At 40.5% G+C, this 23,808-nt stretch overlaps 1 protein-coding gene across 1 annotated transcript; it reads left to right on the plus strand.

Annotated features, from left to right (window-relative positions):
* Positions 1–3,252: 3,252 nt before the first annotated feature.
* Positions 3,253–23,470, plus strand: LOC101967115 (nmrA-like family domain-containing protein 1). Its single transcript, XM_013361029.4, has 5 exons — positions 3,253–3,506; positions 14,810–15,048; positions 17,375–17,624; positions 18,661–18,851; positions 22,610–23,470. The coding sequence occupies exons 1-5, from the start codon at positions 3,467–3,469 to the stop codon at positions 22,787–22,789; spliced, it is 900 nt and encodes a 299-aa protein (XP_013216483.3). The 5' UTR covers positions 3,253–3,466; the 3' UTR covers positions 22,790–23,470.
* Positions 23,471–23,808: the final 338 nt, after the last annotated feature.

Raw genomic sequence — 23,808 nt, forward strand, 5'->3', positions numbered from 1 at the left:
TACTGTCCCTGGGCCTACATCCAATAAATCACAAAGATCTTCTTAATGTGCTGCTGAAATATCTTTAACTTCATTCCCACTGTTGATGGCTGTATTTGATTGTGAAGGTTGCCATAACAAACTATCTCTAGAAAGTGGGTAGATTGAACAACAGGAATTTAGTATCTCACAATTCTGGAGGCCAGATGACCAGTTATCAAGGTGGTGGCAGGGTTGGTTCTTTCTGAGGCCATGAGCGAAGGATATATTCTCCTTGGCTTATAAATGGCCTTTTTCCAACAAATAGGCCAAGGACCTGAACAGACACTTTTCAGAGGAGGACATACAATCAATCAACAAGTGTACATGAAAAAATGCTTACCATCTCTAGCAGTCAGAGAAATGCAAATCAAAGTCACCCTAAGATACCATCTCACTTCAGTAAGATTGGCAGCCATTATGAAGTCAAACAACAACAAATGCTGGCGAGGATGTGGGGAAAAGGGTACACTTGTACATTGCTGGTGGGACTGCAAATTGGTGCGGCCAATTTGGAAAGCAGTATGGAGATTCCTGGGAAAGCTGGGAATGGAACCACCATTTGACCCAGCTATCGCCCCTCTTGGACTATTCCCTGAGGAACTTAAAAGAGCGTACTATAGGGCTGGGGATGTGGCTCAAGCGGTAGCGTGCTCGCCTGGCATGCGTGCGGCCCAGGTTCGATCCTCAGCACCACATACCAACAAAGATGTTGTGTCTGCCGAGAACTAAAAAATAAATATTAAAAATTCTCTCTCTCTCCTCTCTCACTCTATCTTTAAAAAAAAAAAAAAAAAAAAGAGCGTACTATAGGGATACTGCCACATCAATGATCATAACAGCACAATTAACAATAGCTAGACTGTGGAACCAACCAAGATGCCCTTCAATAGATGAATGGATAAAAAAATGTGGCATTTATACACAATGGAGTTTTACGAAGCACTAAAAAATGACAAAATCGTGGAATTTGCAGGGAAATGGATAGCATTAGAGCAGATTATGCTAAGTGAAGCTAGCCAATCCTTAAAAAACAAATGCCAAATGTCTTCTTTGATATAAGGAGAGCAACTAAGAACAGAGCAGGGAGGAAGAGCATGAGAAAAAGATTTACATTAAACAGAGACGAGTGGTGGGAGGGAAAGGGAGAGAGAAGGGAAATTGTATGGAAATGGAAGGAGATCCTCAATGTTACACAAAATTACATATAAGAGGTTGTGAGGGGAAAGGGGGGAAACAAGGGAGAGAATTGAACAACAGCAGATGAGGTAGAGAGGGAAAAGGGGGGGAGGGGGGATAGTAGGGGATAGGAAAGGTAGCAGAATACAACAGTCACTAATATGCCATTATGTAAAAATGTGGATGTGTAACCGATGTGATCCTGCAATTTGTATTTGGGGTAAAAATGGGAGTTCATAACCCACTTGAATCAAATGTATGAAAGATGATATGTCATGAGCTTTGTAATGTTTTGAACAACCAATAAAAAAAAATAGGGAAGACACACACACACACACACACAAAAAAAAAAAAAAAAAATGGCCATCTTCATTTTCATATGCTGCCCTCTCTGGATCTTCACATTGTCTTCCCTCTAGTTGTCAGTGTACAAATTTCTGCCCCCCCCTGCCTTTTTTTAAGACACCTATTGTGGTCTGGGGTTGTGGCTCAGCGGTAGAGAGCTTGCCTAGTAGTGTGAGGCCCTGGGTTTCATCCTCAGCACCACATAAAAATAAATAAATAAAGGTATTGTGTCCAACTACAACTAAAAACCAATATAGTGGATTGGATTGGGAAGCATTATAACAGCCTTACCTTAACTTGATTACCTCTGTAATGACCCTATCTCCAAATGAGGTCTCATTCTGAGGAACTGGGGGCTAGGACTTCAAGATGAGTTTTCTTGGGGAACACAATTGAACCTGTCACATCACCTCTGTTCAGGCCTTTAGATTTCTCACAAATGTCATTGCTGTATCTTCTTAGGCATGTCCCTGCTTCCAGCATTGTCTTGTTTTAACCCAGTCACTCCCTGCTGCCAGAAGATCACATAAAACCTGCTGTGGCATTGGTTTAAACCAAGTCCCTTGTCGTGCCTAAGCCCTTTTTGTTCTGGCCTCTGTCATCCTTTCCCAGGCTTGTTTCTGTTGCTCACATAACCTTGCCACAGCCTCAGGAGTCTTGTAGCATGATCAACGTGCCTTTGAGCTGAATAACTCCTGGGGTCTTCAGGCCAGCTGTTGTATTATCTCATCTGAAAAACCTTTCCTAATGTTAGCCTGTTAACATAACTATGCATTAATTTAGAAGTTAAGTCAAGCTGACCCCATTTCTGCCCAGACACCTTTCCCTGCTTCCCCTTCCTTCCCCTTCCTGTAAGAACCCACCCACCCAGAGGCTGGCACCTTTACCCACCTGCACCCTGACCACCGTGCTCACAGACTTTCTCAGTACTACAGGGACCTGCCAGTTCCAGAAGCTAATGGCAATGTACTCGCTCCTCCAGCCCCCTCCCCTTTGTGGTTCTTGAAGTTTTGAAGCTTGTTCTCCACCTGCAATAGCAAGGGCTAAGCCCACCCCCAATGCATAACCCAGGCTCTGATTTATAAAAGTTTACTTCAGAGGAAGTCTGTTGCTGTTCTCTCTGCACAGATACAGCCTTGTCAGATTTCCTGACAATAAATTTGCTTCTGCTTAGCTTTGGTGTGTTCGAGTGATTTAGTTCTGCACCACTTTCCTAACACCTAACATACCTGGTCTGGGTTTTGTGCCGCTCTTCCATGACTAAATTCCCTCAGGTTTCCTCTGCCATTCCTCTGTACTGTAAGTTTATTTTTTTATGGGTTTAGCCTCTTTATAACATCTGGATTCTGGGGATTTCTAATTCAATGGCTCAAGTACCAAAAACACTTATTACACATTTGCTTAATGAATGAGTGAGTGAAGGAAGCAATCTTCATTTGGAAAACTGCAATATCACAATGAGTAAATGAGTTGATGTAACATGGAAAACCCTTCCAAGTAGGGGCCAGCATATGGGGTGTGGTAATCAAATATAGTGTATAATTCTCATGCAAACATTCCCTATTAGTGTGCAAAACCAATGTGCTCTAATTAAAAAATAGAGGGTTGGAAAAAATTGCAGTGTCAGAGTGAGTAAGTCAGTGGGTTAACAAGGACAGGGAGAGGCAGCATAAGGGGTGTGGTCATGGTGTATAACACTCACGCAAGAAAACCTCATTAGTATACAAAACCAATGTGCTCTAATTGAAAAGATAGAGGCTTGGAAAAAATTGCAGTGTCAGAGTGGGGTGTAACAGGAAAAGGAGGAGCAACAGAAAGGGTGTGGCAATTAGCTGTGGACTAAATTCTCACACAAGAAACAAAACTGTGTGTGCTCCAGAAGAAAGTTCTGCTACTCCATCAGTTCTTTTCTTTGCCCAGGAACATGGCCAACAGGAAAGTAATTGCAGTGTTCGGAGCAACAGGTAAAAAAAAAAAAAACAGTTCCTCTGTTTAAGTGCATGCTGATTTTGCTCAATCTCTCTGATTTTAACTTCAGAGCCTTTAAGTGTCGACTGAACAATGAGCCTTTGGAGAAAATTAAGAAAGACATCCTATTGCTTATGCTGGGGTGTGTGTGTGTGTGTGTGTGTGTGTGTGTGTGTGTGTAACTGGGGATTGAACCTAGGGCATTGCTTCTTGTTTTGTGTTTTTGATGTGGGAGGGGGCAGATTGATTTAACTTGATTTGTAAAGCATGATTTCTGTGGGACAATGGCAACTGACATAGTCTCCAGATAACAAATGACATCTTCTCCATCTGGAGCTATCCTCTGGAATTCTTTCTCCACTCACTTCCTGATAAATGGCCCGTGTGAGAGGCCTGTGGGTGTGTAGACCAATACTCCATGGGTTCTGAAACGGTAGAGGCGTTGGGAGCATGCCAGAAGCTTGATGCCAGAAAGCTCAGTTCTTATCTTTGTTGCCTAACCAATAATGAGGACAAGGATTTGAGAAAAAGCAAAAAGTTTTATTGATTTGCAAGCAAAGGAGAAACATGGGACTCTTGTCCTAGAGGCTGTGATTCTCTCTGCCAAGGGGAATGCAGGGCTTTTAAAAGAGGGATACAAGGGCTGGGATTCAAATATTATCAGTACATATAATTAATTAGAGTCCATCGGGTGTCCTTAAGAGAGCCATTCCTCTAGCTTCCAGGCATAGCATTTCTTTATTCTTGTGGGCAGTGATGTTCTTCTGGGTAGTAAAGGACATGGTAGCTTTTCTGGGACAGGAAAAATGTTAGTTTTGTTTCCCCTACATTTAAGGAGGAAAAGAGGGTGAAGAAGAAGAAGAAAAAAATTATATTAGGGCTAGGGATGTAGCTCAGTGGTAGAGTACTTACCTGGCATGTGCAAGGACCAGGGTCCAATACTCAGCACACACACACACACACACACAAAATCAGTTTTAAAATAAGTCACCTAAGGTCAAGTGGCAAGGTTTGCATTCAAAGCATAAAGTAGAACCCTGTTGCATACATGAGGGAACTCTCTCACCTGGGAAGATATTGAATTAGCCTCCCTAATCCTATTCTGGTTTACCTTAAAGTCTGTTCCCTAAAGGAGTCATCTTTGCAAAAATGTTAATCAAACCAGATAATTCCCCTTCTGTTCTCATTTTAGCCTCCTGATGATCCATTCAAAACCCTTGGATAATGCATGTCCTGTCTCTGCTCAAAAATCTCCCATAACTTGCTGCTTCTCTCCAAGGAAAATGCATTCCTGCTAATGGCATGCAATACCCACATCAGTGGACCGCCTATTCCTCTATCCTCCTCCTTCTGCTCCAGTTACTCTGGTTTTCTTGCTGTTCTTCAATGGGTTCCCACCTCAGAGCCTTTGTGCTGGCTGCTCCCTCACTGAGGATGATCTTCCCCAGGTACCCACACTTTTTTTTTCCTCCCATCATTCAAAGTCCCATCAATGTCACTTTCTGCAGCCAGGTGCAGTGGCACACGCCTGTAATCCCAGTGACTCAGGAGACTTGAGGCAGGAGGATCACAAGTTTGAGGCCAGCCTTGGCAAGTTAGGGCTGGAGATCTAGCTCAGGGTTAGGTCTCCCTTGGGTTCAATTCTCAATTCCACGGCGGGGAATAAAAGATGTCACTGTGAGGAGTTTCCAGACTTTCATTTTAAAAGTTACAATGCTGTTCCCATCTGGTCACCATCTGGTTCCCTTCCCTGCATGATTTATTCTATTACTATCTGCCTCTCCACACTAGAAAACAAGTTCAATGTGGACAGAGGTTTTTGTCTGGAGGAGGGCAAGCACTAAAGCAGAGAGAAAGGTGAAATAGGTCCTCAAAACCAACAGCCAGGGTGGGGGCCCATTGGCAAACACCAGTAATCTCAGTTACATGGGAGGCCAAGCAGGATGATTTCAAGTTCAAGGCCATATTCAGCAGTTTAGCAAAACCCTGTCTCAAAAAAGAGACACATACTGGGCTGGGGTTGAGGCTCAGTGGTAGAATGCTTACCTAGCATGCGTGAGACACTGGGTTCGATTCTTGGCACTGTATATAAATAAACAAAATAAAGGTTCAAAAAACAAATAAAATTTAAAAACACCAACTTTGTGGAAGCCACAGGTTTTTTTTTGTTGTTGTTTTGTTTTTGTTGTTTGTTTGTTTTGTGGTGCTGGGGATTGAACCCAGGGCCTTGTGCATGCGAAGCAAGCACTCTAGCAACTGAGCTATATCCCCATACCCTTGAAGCCACAGTTATTAAAAAAAAAAAAAAGAGAGAGAGAGACACACACACACATAAAGAAAACTAACAAAAAAGCCCCAGCAGTCAGGCAAGTTATTGATGTTAAAAGGAACAAGAACAAAAGGCAAGGGATTGGGGTTGTGACTCAGCTGTATAGCACTTGCCTAGCATGTGCGAGGTTCTGAGTTTGATCCTCAGTACCATATAAAAATAAATAAAATGAAGGTATTCTGTCCTACTACAACTAAAAAAAAAAAAGGCAAGAAGTTGGGAGAATAACTGTATTAGACTTTCCAGTGATGGCAAAGATTTCCATCTTTCTTGAAAGAGAAACCATTGAATTCTGAGCAGAGTAATGACATGAGTTCAGTATTGAAAGGATCATTTGAGCTTCTGTTTTGTGAAGAGACTATAGGGAGCAAATGCAGGAGCAGAGAGACCTGCTAGGAGGTTGTTCTCATAAACCAGACAAGATGACAGTGGCTTAGAACACAAGCAGTCATGGGGTAGTAGGGAGTGGTTGGAATCTGGACAGGTTTGGATATACCAAATGTCAAGAGTAAGAAAAGAGGAATGGAGGATATCTTCAAAGTTTTCTGGCTTGAGCAACTAGAAGAAGAAAACTGAGATTTACTTAAGTGTGGAAGACAGCGAGGAGGTGCATTTCAAGGAAATCCAGCAGCTCAGTTTTAGTGTCCTTAAACTTGTTCAAACAGGCTTGTTTGTACAGGCAGTTGGCTAAGGTCCTTGGGATTGGCTACTAAAGGAATCAGGTTAGATGTATCAGAATTGAAGTTTGATTCCTAGTTAGTCAAGGAATGGGCTGCTTACCTTCTAACCCAGTTCTTGTCCTTAGTTGTAAATCCTGAACTCTGGGTGTGTTTATATATTTGAGGTTGCTAGATTTTGGAGATAAAAAACATAAGATACCCAGTCAAACTTGAATTTTAGATAAACAATGAATCAATTTTTTTATAAAGAATATCCAAATATTGCATGAGACATACACTGAATTTCTTTACTGTTGATTTGAAATTCAAATTTAACTGAGTGTTCTGCATTTTATCTGCTAACCCTAGTGTCAAGCCTTTCTGTGCCAGACTTGAGAGTGGCTAGGTTCAGGTGCAGTGGCAGCTGCTGTTGCTGGTTTCTAGAAGATTAGGAACTCCCAAAGCTTTGGTGCAGATTTAGGAAGTCTGTTCTATACTTGTTCCTAATCAAGGGCTCTGCCCAAACCTAAGGGCCAAGCTGTGATAAAAAGCATTCCTTCAAGGTGCCAGGCCCTGAGCTATACTTGTTTCACTAATAAAAACTCCCCTTGGGAATTACTGACCTCACCTTATGGATAAGGATAAATGTATCCAAGGTCATGCAGTTGGTAAAAGCCTTCCAGTCAAACCCCACTGGTTTGATCTTTTCTGCCACTTAGTTTATATGTTTGTTACCTTAGGCAAGTTACTTAATTTCTCTGAACTTTAACTTTCTATTTATAAACTGGAAATTGTCATGCAGTTTTTTTTTGTTGTTGTTGGTTAATGGGGATTGAATCCAGGGGTGCTTTATCATTGAGCTACAATCCCAACCCTTTTAAAAATTTTAAATTTTGAGACAGGGTCTTGCTAAGTTGCTTAGGACCTCACTAAGTTGCTGAGGCTGGTCTCAAACTTGAGATTCTCTTGCTTCAGCCTCCCAAGTCTCTGGGATTATAGATGTGCCTCACCACACCCAACAGAAATTGTAATTCTGTCTTAAAGGCTCACTGTGAGAATTGAAATGAAGTGTGTTAAGTGATCTGTCCAATGCCCATTATTTGCTAAGAACTCAAAACCAAAACAAACTTAGGATCTATCCATCTCTAAAACATGTATTTGAAAAATAATATCTTTCTGTGGTCTCTGAAGATCAAATGGAAATGATATTTAAGGGAAAAAGTTGAAGAACCCATTTAATGTACATAAAGCCTCTACTCCAGACCTTGGGACTTGTGCAAAAGAAAAAATAATAAATGAATGAGGGATGGGGCTGTAGCTCAGTGGCAGAGTGCACTGGGTTCAATCCTCAGCACCATATAAAAATAAACAAGTAAAATAAAGGCATGCTGTCTATCTATAACTATAAAAAAATTAAAAAATAAAAGAAGAGAAGTCCTCTTTCAAAAGGAGGTAGTGACATCAGAGATGCAAGGATACTGCACAGGCTGGGGAAGCTGGGGAACCTGAAGGGCCTGCTCTCCCTTACCTGGGCTCTCATCTCAATCATTTACTTTTTCTTTTTCTTTTCTTTTCTTTTCTTTTCTTTCTTTCTTTCTTTCTTTCTTTCTTTCTTTCTTTCTTTCTTTCTTTCTTTCTTTCTTTCTTTCTTTCTTCTTTCTTTCTTTCTTTTTTCTTTTTCTTTTTCTGTGATGGTATTGGGATTGTATTCAGGGACACTCTGCCTCTGAGTTACAACCCCAGTCGTCCTTTTTAAATTTTTTTATTTTTTTAAATTTTGAGACAAGGCCTCACTAAGTTGCCAAGGCTGGCCTCAAACTTATGATCCTCCTGCCTCAGCATCTTGAGTGGCTGTGATTACAGGCATGTGTCACCATACCTGGCCATCTCAGATACTTTCTGCCAAAGTAAGGGATATATGTTTGAACTCAAATATCTGGAAGCTCCCCATTTTGCAGATGTGGAACATTCTTACCATACTCAGCACAGGTGTTAAACCTATAGCGTATGCACTTGAACATCACACTCTTAGCAGTATCTCTAGTGCCTGCCAGCCAAACGCTACTCTCAGCATGAAATCATCTGGGAAGGAACTGGATTCAACAGGCCACAATCCAAAACAAGCAAGTGGGACATGGGACAATTTTGTCTGACAAGCATTTATACTGTGGAGGCAGCTTTTTCAGACCAACAATCTTATTGGTATATTCTGTTGGATTAGAGAATGGGGTCAAGTGGATGAATTTCTCTCACATTTTGCTTATTTAAACATGAAGATATGAGTGGTTAGGAGAGCCTTGCTCCAGCTCTTCTTATTTTTACCTGTTGTTCTATCTTATTGGCTTCTCCATCTCATGATGGTCCAGGCAGGACTGCCCACCACCAAAGCTGAACATTGAGAGGATAGAGGTTTCAATCTTCCCACTAGATTCATTCATTTAGTGAGTGGTATTGAGACTTTATGATGGACCAGTCTCAGCACTTAGCTGGGAAGCAGGGATAAAGAATGAACAGTTTTGGGGCTGGGGTTGTGGCTCAGTGGTAGAGTGTTTACCTAGCAGTGGTAAGGCACTGGGTTCTATCCTCAGCACCACATAAAAATAAAGTAAAGGTATTATGTCCATCTACAACTAAAAAATATTTTTTTTTAAAAAAAAGAATGAACAGTTTTTATCATCAAGGATAGGCTGGTTTACTAGGAGAGATGTAAGTAAAAAATTATACTGGTCGATGTTATGAGCTGATTTGTGTCATTCTCTCCCTCCAAATTCATATGACAGAATCCTAAACCCCAATGCTTCAGAATGTGACTGCATTTGGCGAAAAGAACCCTTAAAGAGATAATAAAGTGAGACCATTAGGGTAGAATCTAATCCAGTCTGACTGGTATTCTTGTAAGATGAGAAAATTTGGGCCTAGATATCAGGAATGCTTAAGGAAAGAAAAGACCATGTGAGGATCAGTGACAGTCATCTACCGGTCAAGGAGAGAGGGCTCAGGAGAAACCAACTGGGATTAAACCTTGATCTTAGACTGCTGTCCTTCAGAACTGTGAGAAATTTCTGTTATTTATGCCACCCAGTCCATTATGGCAGCCCTAGAAAACTAACAAATATTTTTATTAAAATTTAATGGAAGTGCAGTGGATGAATGATAAAAAAAAATGAGGCATTTATACACAATGGAACATTACTCAGCAATAAAAAGAACAAGATCATGACATTTGCAGGGAAATGGATGGCATTAGAGAAGATTATGCTAAGTTAGCCAATCCCCCCAAAACAAATGCTGAATGTCTTTTCTGATATAAGCGGGATGACTCAAAATGGGGTTGGGAGGGAGAGCAAGGGAGGAAGATTACCTAGATAGGGAATAGGAGTGGGAGGGAAAGGGAGGGAGAAAGGGTATAGCATGCATGGTGAAAGGAAACCCTCATCATTATACAAATTACATGTATGAAGATGTGAATTTGGTGTCAACATTCCTTATATATAATCAGAGATATGATAAATTATTGTAGAATGGTGTATTAAGAATTGTAATGCAAAAATAAATAAATAAATAAAAAGAAAGTAGAAAAACAATAACAACAAAAAAATTAATGGAAGTGCATAATCTTAGTTTTTAAAAAGTCACTAGTCCTTCAAAGCTTACAAAGAAAATCAGCACACCCAGCCCTAACCCTGTCCACATTTGACTCTTCTGTTTATACTGGTATTTGTCCTATCTCCATATTTCAAATTAATAATACAAATTGATAATATTGTTATTCATTTTTTACTTTTAGATTGTATCCATTGTCTTTAGCTCTGCTTCCAAGCACATGCTTTCTTTTCTCCGTCCTGCTCAAAAAGTTTATAACAATTTGTTTTCATATATATATATATATATATATATATATATATATATATATATATATATCATAGACTATTATTATTACTACTGGTGCTAGGGATGGAACCTAGGGCCTCACGAATATTAAATACATACTGTAGGCCAGGCATGGTGGTGTATGCTTATAAATCTAACTACTCAGGAGGCTAAGAGGCAGGAGAATCTCAAGTTTGAGACCAGCCTCCACAACTTAGCAAGAACCTATCTCAGAATAAAAAATAAAACGGCTGGGAAAGTGCCTCTGGGTTTAATCCCCAGCACCAAATAAATAAATAAATAAATATTATATATAAAATATTTATTTATATATAATATCTATATAATCTATATAATCTATTACATAGATTATATAAATATAACATATATTTATATAATCTATATAATATTTATTTTTTAGTTGTAGCTGGACACAATACCTTTATTTTTTTATTTTTATGTGGTGCTGAGGATTGAACCCAGGCCTTCACATGTGCTAGGTGAGCACTCTACCACTGAGCCACAACCCCAGCCCCTGAAGTATATATATTTTACCACTGTTAAACCCCTAATTTTTGTTCATATTTGAGCCAAATGTACACTACTTTACTTCTTACACAATTTGTTTTCTCTTAAATTAATTGCCATTATTTCTATTTGCTTAGTTTTCTTTACATGTACCATTTTTCTCTTATCTCTTTAAAACTGAAAGATTTCTCTGAAAATGATCAAGCACATCATTAATCTGTTGGTTCTGTTTCTCCCAGCAACACTGTGGAGATCTCCTTCCTCAAGTGCTCATTTTTCTGTTTCGGTCTTTCTGTCTTCCTGTCTTCATTATTCTAATAATTCTCTTTTTCTTTCTCCTGAGTTTGGTTCCTGGATACTTTTTTCTTTCTCAGTATTGGGAACTGAACTCAGAGCCTCCTGCATGATGGGCAAGTGCTCTACCACCAAGCCAAACCCCTAGGCTTCTTGGTTTCTTCAGCTTGCTTTACTTTCTCATCTTGGGCAATCTCTGGAAACTTACGTACCTTATAAAGAGTGCATGGGAGGGCTGGGGTTATAGCTTAGTGGTAGAGTGCTTGCCTAGCACGGGGTTCCATCCTCAGCACCACATAAAAATAAATAAAGGTATTGTGTCCATCTACAATTAAAAAAATTTTTTTAAATGCATGGGAGTTAAAAATTTGAGGATGTGTCTGAAAATGTCTTCATATAAAATTTTTAGAATTGATCTTTTGTCTATGCTTACAATTCTAGATAGAAATTTATTCCCCCCCTGAATAGCCTTGCTTCATTGTGTTCGACATTGTAAGGAAAGTATGGCGATCCCCCCACTCACCCCATGGCTCCTGCTCTCTCAGTCCTGCACCATCACCGCTGCTGATGGTCTGGGGTTTGAGAGCTGATCTCCAGAGCTCACCATTGGCTCATGTAAAACATAAGAAAGGAGTCAAGACTGAGAACACTATTTTATTAATTAGAAGGTTGTGGGGCAGTTTAAGATTAACCGCACACTCCATCCACTAAGTAACTAAAGAAAGCTTATTGTGAACCACAGATTCCAAATCAGATTCAGATTTGACAGGGATCCATGAAACAGACACTCCAGAACTCTGTTCTTATGATGTTAATTAGAAAACTACAATTTGGTTCTATCACCTCCTGACTGCTCCAGTAAAAAAATTCTCTCTTCTTTCATTTTCCTCTTCCCCATTCCTCTATTGGTACATGAATGATTGGTATATGTGCACAAGCCTATTGTGCACCTATTACCTGCCTGCTACTGGGTAATCCTCAGAGTTGCTTTACCATTGAGCTATATCCCCAGTCTGTATATTTTTTTTTTAAACCAGTCTTGCTAAATTGCCCAGGCTGGTCTTGAACTTGAGATTTTCCTGCCTCAGCCTCCAGAGTCATTGGGATACAAGCATGCACCACACCTGCCAGCGTGTGTGTGTAAAATATATGTATTCCAAATAGCCAGTGGTATGGGTTGTTTGTTGGCTGTGCTGGAAATGAAACTCAGGGCCTTGGGGAATGCTAGGCAAGCACTCTATCACTGAGCTTCGTCCCCAGGCTTGCCAGTGGTATGTGTTGGTCAACATCAAATGCAGATAACAAAGGGAAAATATCAGTACTGTGAAAATACCTTTTTGCCCATAGTGCCATGATCATTCAGCACTCATCTTTATAATCCAGTAAGTTATTTTGTTCTTATTGTTTTAATAACATAAAAACTACTCATATACCTTGTTCTACTGGAGAATTTTAATTCTTTTCACTTCTCATGAAAAACCAAGAATAATTTTATAACCTTTGCATGTAACTGTTACTTGTAGGACACTCTGTCATTAAGTAGGAATAAATTACTCTAAAAAAGAATCCAAGTTAGTTTTCCCTTCAATTTAATCATGTTGTTGTTTCAGTAAACTTGTTTAAAACAAACAAATCCGGAAATCTGATGCTGTTTCTATCCCATGTTTTAGAGTTGATTTTCCTTTTCCCAGAAATCAACATCTTTTTATCTCCAGGGTTCTGAAATTTCAAATTAAGGGATAGAGATGTAGGTCAGCAGTAGAGCACTTGCCCAGCATGTGTGAAACCCTGGGTTCAATTTCCAGTACCGTGAAATAGAAGAGTAAATAAAAATATGAACCAGAAATCTCACTGTAATGGGGACATTGTCATTGTATTTGGCCCTCACTGACCCCTCAATCTGGGAGCTCAGCCCATCTCCTTGGACTCTGAGATATTATCTCTGATTAATTATCAAATAATTATCAAATAAATTTCGCACTTCCATTTTCTCTATTATCTAATTTTGGAATTCCCTTGGCTTGATCTTCTAATTATTTTCTCTCTCTTATTTTCTATTTCTTTGCTTGTTTCTTCTAATCCTTGTAGAGTTCCCAGACTTTTTCTATTAAAATTTTATTTCTGCTCTAATATTTTAAATTCCTCAGAGCTTCATCTTGTGAATGCTTTTCCTCTTTGCCTTTTTTTCCCTAATTCTTTCCCCCTTTTGCAGATGTAGTGTTTGGAATGCAAAATCTTCATCAACCTTAGAGAATATTAATTATTTTTATTTTTCCCCCCTATGCTTTGCACTGTTTCCTTTTATCAGTTTGTTTATTTTCGTTTTGCCTTTAATGTGGAGGCTTTCCTTACACATTTGGTGAACTTTATGGTACCTGTTCATACTTACCACTAAGCAATTTGCTACTTTCATTGATTGAAGCTCTTGGTGCAAAGAGAGAGCACATGAATGGTAGACCTTATTTTAGGGTTATCAAGCATGTATCAACTGGCATCTCATAAGAAACAGGTGCCACATATTCAGGGAAATTGCAAAAAATTAATAAAGTTTTACAGGGGAGAGAACAATAAGAAGTATGTAAGCAACAGAAGGAGGGAGAAAAGGATAAAAGAGATGACCAGAACCTGAGACAATAGTGATATGAAGATGGTCAGCTTTACCTTGCCTTTGGGTCTTCTGCTGACCCTTCCCATTGCTCAGACTCAATAGGAGGGCAAGAGAACCTATTGATGGAGTCTATCAAGGTGAGCCTCCCAGGGCACTAAGAAAAAGTCAATGTAGATTTAAAAACACAAAATCATCTAGGACAGATCTGGCCAATCTGATGGAGAAACTCGAATCTCAGTAACCCAGCACAGCTCCTGGCATATATCAGAGGGCTTTCAGTAAGCATGTCCAGAGTAGATCAGCTAGATAAGTGACGATCATATGATCATATTATGATTGGTCTTGAATGTGATAAAAAGAAACGTGCAAGTTTTCAAAATGTTTACAAAATATAGACTAAGCTAATCATATAGCTTAGTGGAAGAGCTTGCTTAGCATGTGCAAGGCCCTGCATTTGATACCTAGCCCTCCTGAAAAAAAAAAAAAAGTGTGCAAACTAGGAAGTTTTTTTTTTTTTTTAAATAAAATTGTCTGAAGAACCTCCATAAAAATCTATAACTGAATTATATTATAATTGCTCTTGTTGATTCTGGGATAGAGAGAAAAGCACCCTGTTCACCTGGACTTCTTGTTGCCTCAAGCCTTTCCCAATCCTGTTCTTCCCTTGGCTTCTGCAAAGGCACCTCTGAAGTGCTCAAAGAAACTCAGTTGGGGGCTGGGGCTGGGGCTCAGCGGCAGAGCGCCTGCCTCGCACATGTGAGGCACTAGGTTCGATCCTCAGCACCATATAAAAATAAATAAACAAAATAAAGATATCGCATTCATCTATAACTAAAAAAATATTTAGAAAGAAAGATACTCAGTTTGGGAACTACTTGGGGATATCTAAAGTATCATGTGGGTCCCCAAAGTAGGTCTACAGCAAGCCTACACTGAGCAATGAAACTTCCTGACCATTCCTGAACATTCTTCCTGATCTTTCCTGTGTTTCCTCTTCCCCTGACTCTATAGGATCTCAGGGTGGCTCCGTGGCCAAGGCCCTTTTGGAGAGCAAACATTTTGCAGTGAGAGCACTGACGAGGGATGTGACTCGACCAAATGCCCTAGCGCTCCAGAACCTTGGCGCTGAGGTGGTAAAAGGTGACCTGAATGACAAAGTGTCAGTGGAAGCTGCCTTAAAAGGAGCCTATGGGGCCTTCGTGGTGACCAACTTCTGGGAGCATTTGAGCAAAGACAAGGAAGTGTGTCAGGTGGGAACCAAACCCTTTCTTCTTTCCCCTTTGAGCCTTTTCCCTTTCCCTCCCTACCTATTTCTGTCCTCCCTGGCAGGGAGAAGGACTTCAGTCTGGGCAAAATTATAATCTTCACTCCACAACATCCCTCTGACGTTTATGAAATACATGTACTTTAGGTACTTGCTCAGGGAGTCTTTGATTATGAAATTAATGTTATGTGCACCTAGGTGAGATCTTATATATTTGAGAGTGACTTTAATATAGTCAGTCATTTGATTCCCTGCTTCTCACCATTTGTTTCTAGATGGCATGTGGGGTGACAACAAGTTTCCCCACGTAACTTCCACTCGGAAAATATAAAAGAGCATATTTACACTTCAGGCAGAGAATTGGGGATTAATCAACAATGGGCATGTAAAAAAGAGACTAGCAAGCAAATAATCTCACAATAGTAACTTCAGGAAAAAGAGTGTGTAGAAATAGTAAGGGTAGAGATGATCCCAAGGCTCCGCTTAGCTGTGTGTAAGCATGGCACATTGATCTGCCAGAAACTTTTTATTGGGATGATGAAATAAAGGGAATTGTGTAGATGTAGGATGGTGGTAGTAGAAAAGGACTGAGAGGGAGAACACGTCATAGATATGCACTGAATTCTCATCTTATAGGAGTTTATTGGGTATAGCAAACTGGAAAAACCCAATTAGTGGTGAAAACATGTTTTTTTAGAAGTAAGGAGATAACTAAAAAGGATTAAAACAATTACTTCTAGAGAGCAGTAATCAGTGTGAGAGCACAGGAAACTGTTTTTATATTATAAGATCTACCCCCTATGACAGTACTATTTGGGAATTTAAAACATGTATGTGTATGAATTTGGGAGAAAAATGAAGATTAGATTTAAAGAATGTGATGGATAGTATCAGCCACTTACAGATATGGCACAATTCTAAAGCTTAAGAGCAAGATGGATCTGTTTCAGGAATGTCTATTGAATTGATATTTATAGATAGCCTTTTATTTTTATCTATTTATATCAGCACATCTTTTAGTGTTAAAATCTGGAGGGTTTATTTTAAGAGTTCTGGGTTCTAATGCTGGTATTCGCTCTCTATGGAACCTGGAGGTAGAAGTCATTTCTCTGCCTCGCTTTCTTCTATCTGCTAAACCAAATTATGCCTTCTCTGCCTTCTGAATGAGGAAAAATGAGACAGTGAAAAGAAGAAAAGGAAAACAGAAAGAGGTGGGGAAGGAGGGAGAGCCATATGAAGATACTTTGGAACTAAAAATAAAGAAGAGAATATAATACATTTGTGTTGGTGTGTATGTATGTGCCCATCTCTCATACCCGTAATATCCAAATGATGTGCATATATAATCCATTATCAGAAAAATTTATATAATGCTGGGTTTCTGTTCACGACTAAAACACTCAGGGGTTACTCCAGTTGAATTGGGGTGACTGAGCTGCGAGAAATAATCACACAAGAGACAGATATACCTTTTTCATTTCGGGTCTCTGTGACGGCTCCTTTGACCTTAAGGGTCCACTGGAAAAGAGATAGAGAGAACATGCACTGACCCCTTTTATTGAGGAGAAGCTATTCAAATGAGGCAAGGGTCAGGTTTCAAGGGGTTGAGTCTATCTTCATGATGCCCACTGTCAGCAGGTTGACTGATACCTGGGTAGGCCACATCCAAGGGCACAGTAAGAGAAGGGGACACACACAAGGCACTTCCATGGAAGATTCTATCCTAAACAGGGCCTGGGGTAATATTACAAAGGAACAGGTGAGCATAGCTCCACCCATGGGGCTGTAGGAAGAAACACTCATGCACGAGACTCCCACCCTCGGACCTAGGAAGGATGGGGAAAGCTCTACCTTTCTGCGACTGAGCGCCTCAGCACCCAGCTGGGGAGTGTGACTCAGTCCCGTGCAAGGTTGTTCTCCCACAATATAACATATACAGATGTGGAAGTTGATCACAAAGATACTGAGGGCCCAGAGGAAGAGGGCGACTGTTCCTTGGCTATTGCATCTCAGCTTCATTTGGGTCCCTGGCATTCGCTTCTCTGCTGCCCTCCTCTCTTTCCTGTTCTACTCCCCCATTCCCTGGGTCTCTGCCCTTGCAGCCCCAGGGGGAGCAGGCTGAGGGTTCAGCATCTTGGAGGGGAGCCTCTGCTTGCCAATGCTGATGGCCCCTCACTTCATAACTGATGCAGAAATGTCCTCTTCACAGTGAAGACAATAAGTACAGAGGGAGTGGAGGAGACCCAGCACCTTCCCTTTAGTCTATAGGCAGAAACAGTGGTCCACATAAAGGATTTACTATCTTCCCTCAGGGAAAGATGGTGGCAGATACTGCCAAGCACCTGGGGCTGAAGCACGTGGTATACAGCGGCCTGGAGAACGTGGAGCGGCTGAGTGGGGGCAAGTTGAAGGTGCCCCACTTTGATGGGAAGGGAGAGGTGGAGGAGTATTTCTGGTCCATTGGCGTTCCCATGACCAGCGTGCGCTTGGCAGCTTATTTTGAAAACTTTCTCACCATTCTGAAGCCCTCGAAAGCCCCTGATGGAGATTACTACACCTTAGGTAAATGGAAGGCTTCCGTGAAAGGTAACCAGACACCTGGTTGCCTTCCTCTCTCTCTATCCTTTCCTGCTCCTCTTCAGTGGACCCATCATTTAAGCACCTACTGTACTAAGAGGGATATTAAATTGTCCTAAATTTGCTTGCAGCAGTTACACTATAGAGGGAAGAGAACTGGATCTGAGACCAGAAGCAGAAAGGGTTGTCTTAGCATGCTGACCCTTCTTATGGAAGTAGTTAGTTCTGTGGCTTCAAGCTTCAGATTCCTCCTGTCTAATGGGAAAGTTGGACATGATGTCTGCTAAGGGCCCTTTTAGCTCATCCATCTGACCTTCTGTGACAACAGGGGAGGATCTGGATTTTATGGTCAGTATTAGAATCTCAAAGGACCAAGACTCCAGGATACAGCTTCCCAGGTCCTCCCTACACGGAATCAATGGAGCCTATAATCTATGGATTAACTAGTTCTGGGTGAAGAGGTGATACCTTCATTTTCTCTTGGTACCTAGAGCCATCTGGGACCCACAAATCTGGAAAACCAGGCCTTGAGTACCGTGAATGTCATTCTGCACTACAGGAATAGCTGATATTTACTAAGCGACCACTAGGTTGCAGTGTGGGCTGAATGGGGCCAGCCTTGTTCCCCACCACCCAGCAGCATCCATTTTCAGGGCTAGTTGATTCAGCAGATGAGTTATTACACACTCCTTAGTGATCCTGACTTACATGGCTACTGTCCTGCTCAGTCTCGTTCTTTTTATAACAACCCTAGGAAAACTAACCTGGGGTCCCACAAGAAAGATCTTAATTCCTCCCAAAAGCAGTGGCTTCAATGATCTCTGGCTAGGCTCCACATCTTAAATGCCACCTCTTAACATTGCCACATCGGGAAACAGAATCCAACACAAACACCACTGGGGGACAGACCATGCATGGCAACTGCCTTTCTACTCCTTTTGTTTAAGTGGTTCATTTGGCTTGGTGGATCTATGAAGGAAGTGATAAAATGAGCTATCTTTATTTTATTTTTTTAATCTAGCACTGCCCATGGGGGATGTACCAATGGATGGTATCTCTGTTGCTGATGTTGGAGCAGTTGTTTCTAGCATTTTTAATTCTCCAGAGGAGTTTATAGGCAAGGCTGTGGGCCTCAGTGCAGAAGCACTAACAATACAGCAATATGCTGATGTTCTCTCCAAGAGCCTGGGGAAAGAAGTCCGAGATGCAAAGGTGAGTTCTTAGGATGTATCAGTGTGATTATGAGCGGCCACCTTGGTTAACATACTATTAACTCACAAATTTACTAGACTTTCAGTGGATTTAGGCGGGGTTTAGCTTAGACTGTTGGAAGAAATTGAAGAGGACTGTGATCACATGAACCTATCTTTATTGGTTAATGTGGCTGAATCCTTCCCATAATGGCTTTATTTCTTTGACTCAAGATTAATCAGCTTGTTAAATTAAAATTACTTTTGGGTGGAAGGAACTTAGAATCTGAAGACTGAGGTACAAATTTTCCCTCACACACCCTCCTGACTCCTCTCCTCAGCTCTCACTGCTAAATGCATCAGGAAAGGCTGATGGGGACAAGGCTCTTAGTCCCCTGCTCAGCTTCAGTTTCCTCATTTTTCGAAGTCAATTATCTACCTCAAAGTGCTCTTGTGAAATCAGGATATATTTAGGACCTACCTTGGTGTTTGACATGTAGTAGATTTGTATCAAGAACTTATTATATACCAGGCTAAAAATTTTGATGCACATAAAGAAAGTCACCATGAGCATCTCAAAGCGTAACACGGGTGATTAATTGTGTTGTCCAGACTATCTGGACAGAGGACAGTAGGAGAAGACTTCAGGAGAGAAGGGGGCTTCAAAAGAGGTCCTTGAGGAGGACAAGACTGTGTACAGGTAGAGGGTAGCAATAGGGCTGACATGGTTAAATTCTGCAATAAAGGTCAAGAAGCCAGTGGCTGTTGGGGAAATTGACTAGTTCTAACTCTACGTATCTGTGTGTGGAATCTCTGCACCTTATCCTCTCTCAGTCTCAGTTTCTGGGTGTTTAAAAAATATTATTATACCTCCATTGTGGATTGTTGTGAGGATGAACTGAGATGTTATGGCTTGCGCTTGACACTGGCTATGGTGCTTAGTAAACCCTCAATAACTAAGGTGCTATAAATCATAGAGGAAGGTCTGGTATATGGAGAGGACAGATCTTTTATAGCCAAGTGACGAGGATTGGTGATATTGAGCACAACAACTATTTCCCCAAGCAAGTTGTTGATAAGAGGAGAAAGAATGAGCCGTTTTGATGATACACTGAGACCATATGGCCCCACAAAACTTAAATTATTTATATCCAGCCCTTAACAAAAGGGTGTGGATCCCTATTCTAGGATGCTTCCTGAAGTTAGGGGTGGAAGTTTGGTTCTTGTTTACATAAGCAGCTCTTGGTCCAGTGAATCTTGAGGGGATGTCTAGATTCCCAATTCAACCTCAGGTATTAGGGCTTGAGGAGACTGAGACTGGTAAAAAATATTGTAGGTGTCAATCTAGCCACAAAATAACATCTGAGTATTTCATTGAAACCATATAAAATTTCCTAGAGAAAAGTTATCCCCAAACTCATGAAGGTCACTCACTCAACCATGGACTCACAGAAAGTCTGCTCAGTCTCTTGTCGCTGAATGCAGATTGTCTTCTTGGTGATTCCTCTCCTGGAACATTTGCATTTGAGTCTTATATTCATTTTGTCTTGTGGGATTTGAACTTTTTAAGAAAGAAGGAAAGTGGATTGGGGATATAGCTCAGTTGGTAGAGTGCTTGCTTAGCCTGCATAAGGCCTGGGTTCAATCCCCAGCACCACAGGGGGGTGAGGGGGGAGGAATAAAGGAGAAGGAATGTGGGCATTCTATTCTTGGAACATTATGTTGTTTCCTAATTCAGCTAATGCTTCTCTGGCACCAAAAGTTCTAGAGCAGTAGAGGCACAGAGTTCTATGGAGTGGTTAATGCTGTTCTTAGTAACTAGTCTCACTTGAAGACAACACCACCTATGTGTGGACTGGGAAAATGCTTGGACATTATCATTTTTCTGGGGAAGGTACATGTGGCCACAAGGTGGCGATCCAGTCTTCCTGGTCTGACATCACTACACAACCTGTCCCAGCTCCTCCACCCACTCAAGTCTGGCCAAAGGAGGCTGTTGAGGTGTTTTGGTGAATGCAGGCTCCAGACCAAACTCCTACCAGAAGTTCTAGATTGGCTGAAACTATCTAACCCCAGAGGAAACATGGTTGTCTTACAAAGTGAGACATAACAGAACAAATCTCAAAAGATTCTTCAAAAATCTGCAGTAAAAAATTCCTTATTTTATTGAGGCATGTTAGTCGTCAGAGTTACAGCAGAAGAAAATGACTTGAGGTGACAGATTTTAAGCCATCTCCCATGTTTCTTACATAGAGCCTTCTTTTTCAAAGTTTTTAGTTTTTTTCTGATTTCTAAAGTAATGAATTCTTATTGTAAAAAAAACTCCAGAAATTATGAAAAAGAATATAAAAATCACACACAGTTAAATTTCTCAAAGATAGTTACTATTCAGATTTGGTTAATTTTCTTCCTATCTTTTCCAGTATATATAATAAGTATATGCACATATACTTAATAAAATTAAAATAACATTGAGTGTGCCATTTTGTATCTGGCCTTTGAACTTGACATTATATTAAGAACATTTTTCTATTTTGCTAAATTCCTTCAAAATAAATTTTAATATTCTTAGAGTAGATATACCATAATGTATTCTATTATTCTTTTATTGCTGGACATATAGGTTGTTCTTGAATTTTCATTATTGTAAGTGGCATGTGATAATCATGGTTTTACATAAGTTGTTTATGTCTGTCACATTTTAAATTTTTTAATTTAACTTTATTATTTGGTACTGGAGATTGAATCCAGGCATGCTTGAGCTATATTCCCAGTTCTTTAAATTTTTTCTTTAATTTATATTTTGAGACAAGGTTTTTGCTAATTTGCTCAGGGCCTCACTGTGTTGCTGAGGCTGGCTTCAAACTTGCGATCTTCCTGCCTCAGACTCCTGAGTTGCTGGGATTATGGGTGTGCGCCAGGCTTGTCAAATTTTTTTAAGGTCAAAGTTCATCTCTGGAGTCTAAAGACAGATTACACTGGATCAGATAGTTAGAAGTGAGCTTTGCTTATTCAGTGAGAGCAATTATTGATCTAGTTAGTGTCAGAAAGGATTTGAGAAATGAATTTCACAGAAGGCAGTTCAGTAGGTATGGGATGGGCTCTACTTTATTCAGGCCTGTCTGGTTCTGGCAGAGGTTATGATGATTGAAGGAAAAAATGCAAATGTCTAACTAAGAAGGGAGAAAAGATGAATGGGACATCAGCCATCTTTAAGGAGAAAGCAGGTTCAGCATTGGGGACCTTGACTTTTACATGGAGTCCCAAGTGGGTGGAATATACCAGAGACCAGCTGGGGGAATCCCATGAGGAAATGCCAACAAAAGCACTATGAAGTGCCATTCAAGTGAAGGGTGGTATAGATATCTAGCACCTTATCCAAGGTACTTGGGTCCTAAAACAACGTGGCTTTCAGAATCCCTCAGCTTTTATATGGGGTATGGTCTATATACATCATGTAATATCACCAGCAGGGGTTGGGGCAGGAAATTGTAATCAAATATACCAATATCACTGTGGTAAAGTATTGGAATATTTCAACTAAATGGGATAATTAAAGACTATAAATAGTCTTTAATAGTTCAGATCAGATTTGTCACTAAATTAGTTCAGCAAAGTCAGTTTCTTGCCTAATTCCATGTGAAACACATTTGAGTTTCTTGGATTTTGGAATTGAGCTAAAAAATTGTGGACTTGGGTCATCATTACGGTGAATATCATCTTTTTATCTTACTTTAAATGGGTTATAACATTTTCTCCTTTTTTACTTGTTCTTAAAAGATCACCCCGGAAGCTTATGAAAAGTTGGGATTCCCTGCAGCAAAGGAATTGGCTGATATGTGTCGCTTTTATCAAATGAAGCCAGACCGTGATGTCAAACTCACCCACCGTCTAAATCCCAAAGTCAGAAGCTTCAGCCAGTTTATCTCGGAGAACCTAGGAGCCCTTAAAGACTTATAGAAAAATCAGCTATTCAGACAGGCTTCGACCTCACAGCCTCTGTAATCCTGTTCCTATCTGTAATACAACATTCACATTTATAGAACAGGTGTGTTAGAATGCAGTTACTTGCAGACCCCTTTAATCCACTTTTTAGTAGGAAACATTGCTTTAGTGATTTGGCACAGTATTGGATTCACATAAAATTTTACAGCTTGTGATTAAGGTAGTCCAACTATTTGGTTAAACGAAAGCCCTTTCTTTCTTCCTTCCCACTCGGAATGGAACCCAGTTCCTTGTGCATGCTCAGCATGCATTCTACCACTGAACTATATCCCTCCTGCCCCCATGTCACCTTCTGTAGCTTTCTCTTTCCAACAACCAAGTCACCTCAAAAAGCTCTGGCCTGATGAACTTGGAGCATCATGAATGGGAGGCCACTCAGCTTTCCCCTAGGGTAAGTGATGTCAAGTCTCAGTTCTGAAATTCCCCTAGGTGGCTCCACCTTCTCAAGTGTATCTCAAAATTTTCTGTGAACTTTGAAGTAACTTGAATTTTTAAACCAAAATCTTTGTAGAGAGTCTTCTGGGGAACGTGGTGTTTCATGAACAAGCACAAGCTTTGGAAACTGAAATTCAGTGTTGCTTCAGGGTTGGGAGTTTATTCTCTGATTCACTCATTAAAGCCTCTATTGCATCATCACTCAATTGTTTGTCTATTCATTCATCTATCCTTCATTTATCCATCCCACAATAGTTTGTTTTTAAACCTCCAGAACTGGTGGGATGTTTGCGGACTTCTCTCCCAGCCTCTGTGTTTTCTTATTGGTGTTGTCTACTTGCCAAGGATGCTGTGGTTCCTTCCCAATTCATGGTTGGGTTTGTGTCATGCCAGTGTTAGAGGAACCCTACAAATGAATTTACTGCAAATGAAATGCAGAGGATTTGCAGTGGGTGAATGGCAGGAAGCTGGACTCAAGGCCTAGGAAGGGCATGGAAGTAGAAAGATGATATGACAGAAGGGCTCCCGAAGTACCTTTG

The sequence above is a fragment of the Ictidomys tridecemlineatus genome, chromosome 3 (genome assembly GCF_052094955.1).
Source record: "Ictidomys tridecemlineatus isolate mIctTri1 chromosome 3, mIctTri1.hap1, whole genome shotgun sequence".
Classification (NCBI taxonomy): Eukaryota; Metazoa; Chordata; class Mammalia; order Rodentia; family Sciuridae; genus Ictidomys; species Ictidomys tridecemlineatus.

Excerpts from the sequence above, each read along its gene's own strand:
- LOC101967115 (XM_013361029.4), top strand. The coding sequence starts at position 3,467 with ATGGCCAACAGGAAAGTAATTGCAGTGTTCGGAGCAACAG. Across the intron at positions 3,507-14,809 it reads TGCAGTGTTCGGAGCAACAG|GATCTCAGGGTGGCTCCGTG; the intron begins GTAAAAAAAAAA and ends CTGACTCTATAG. Across the intron at positions 15,049-17,374 it reads AAGACAAGGAAGTGTGTCAG|GGAAAGATGGTGGCAGATAC; the intron begins GTGGGAACCAAA and ends ATCTTCCCTCAG.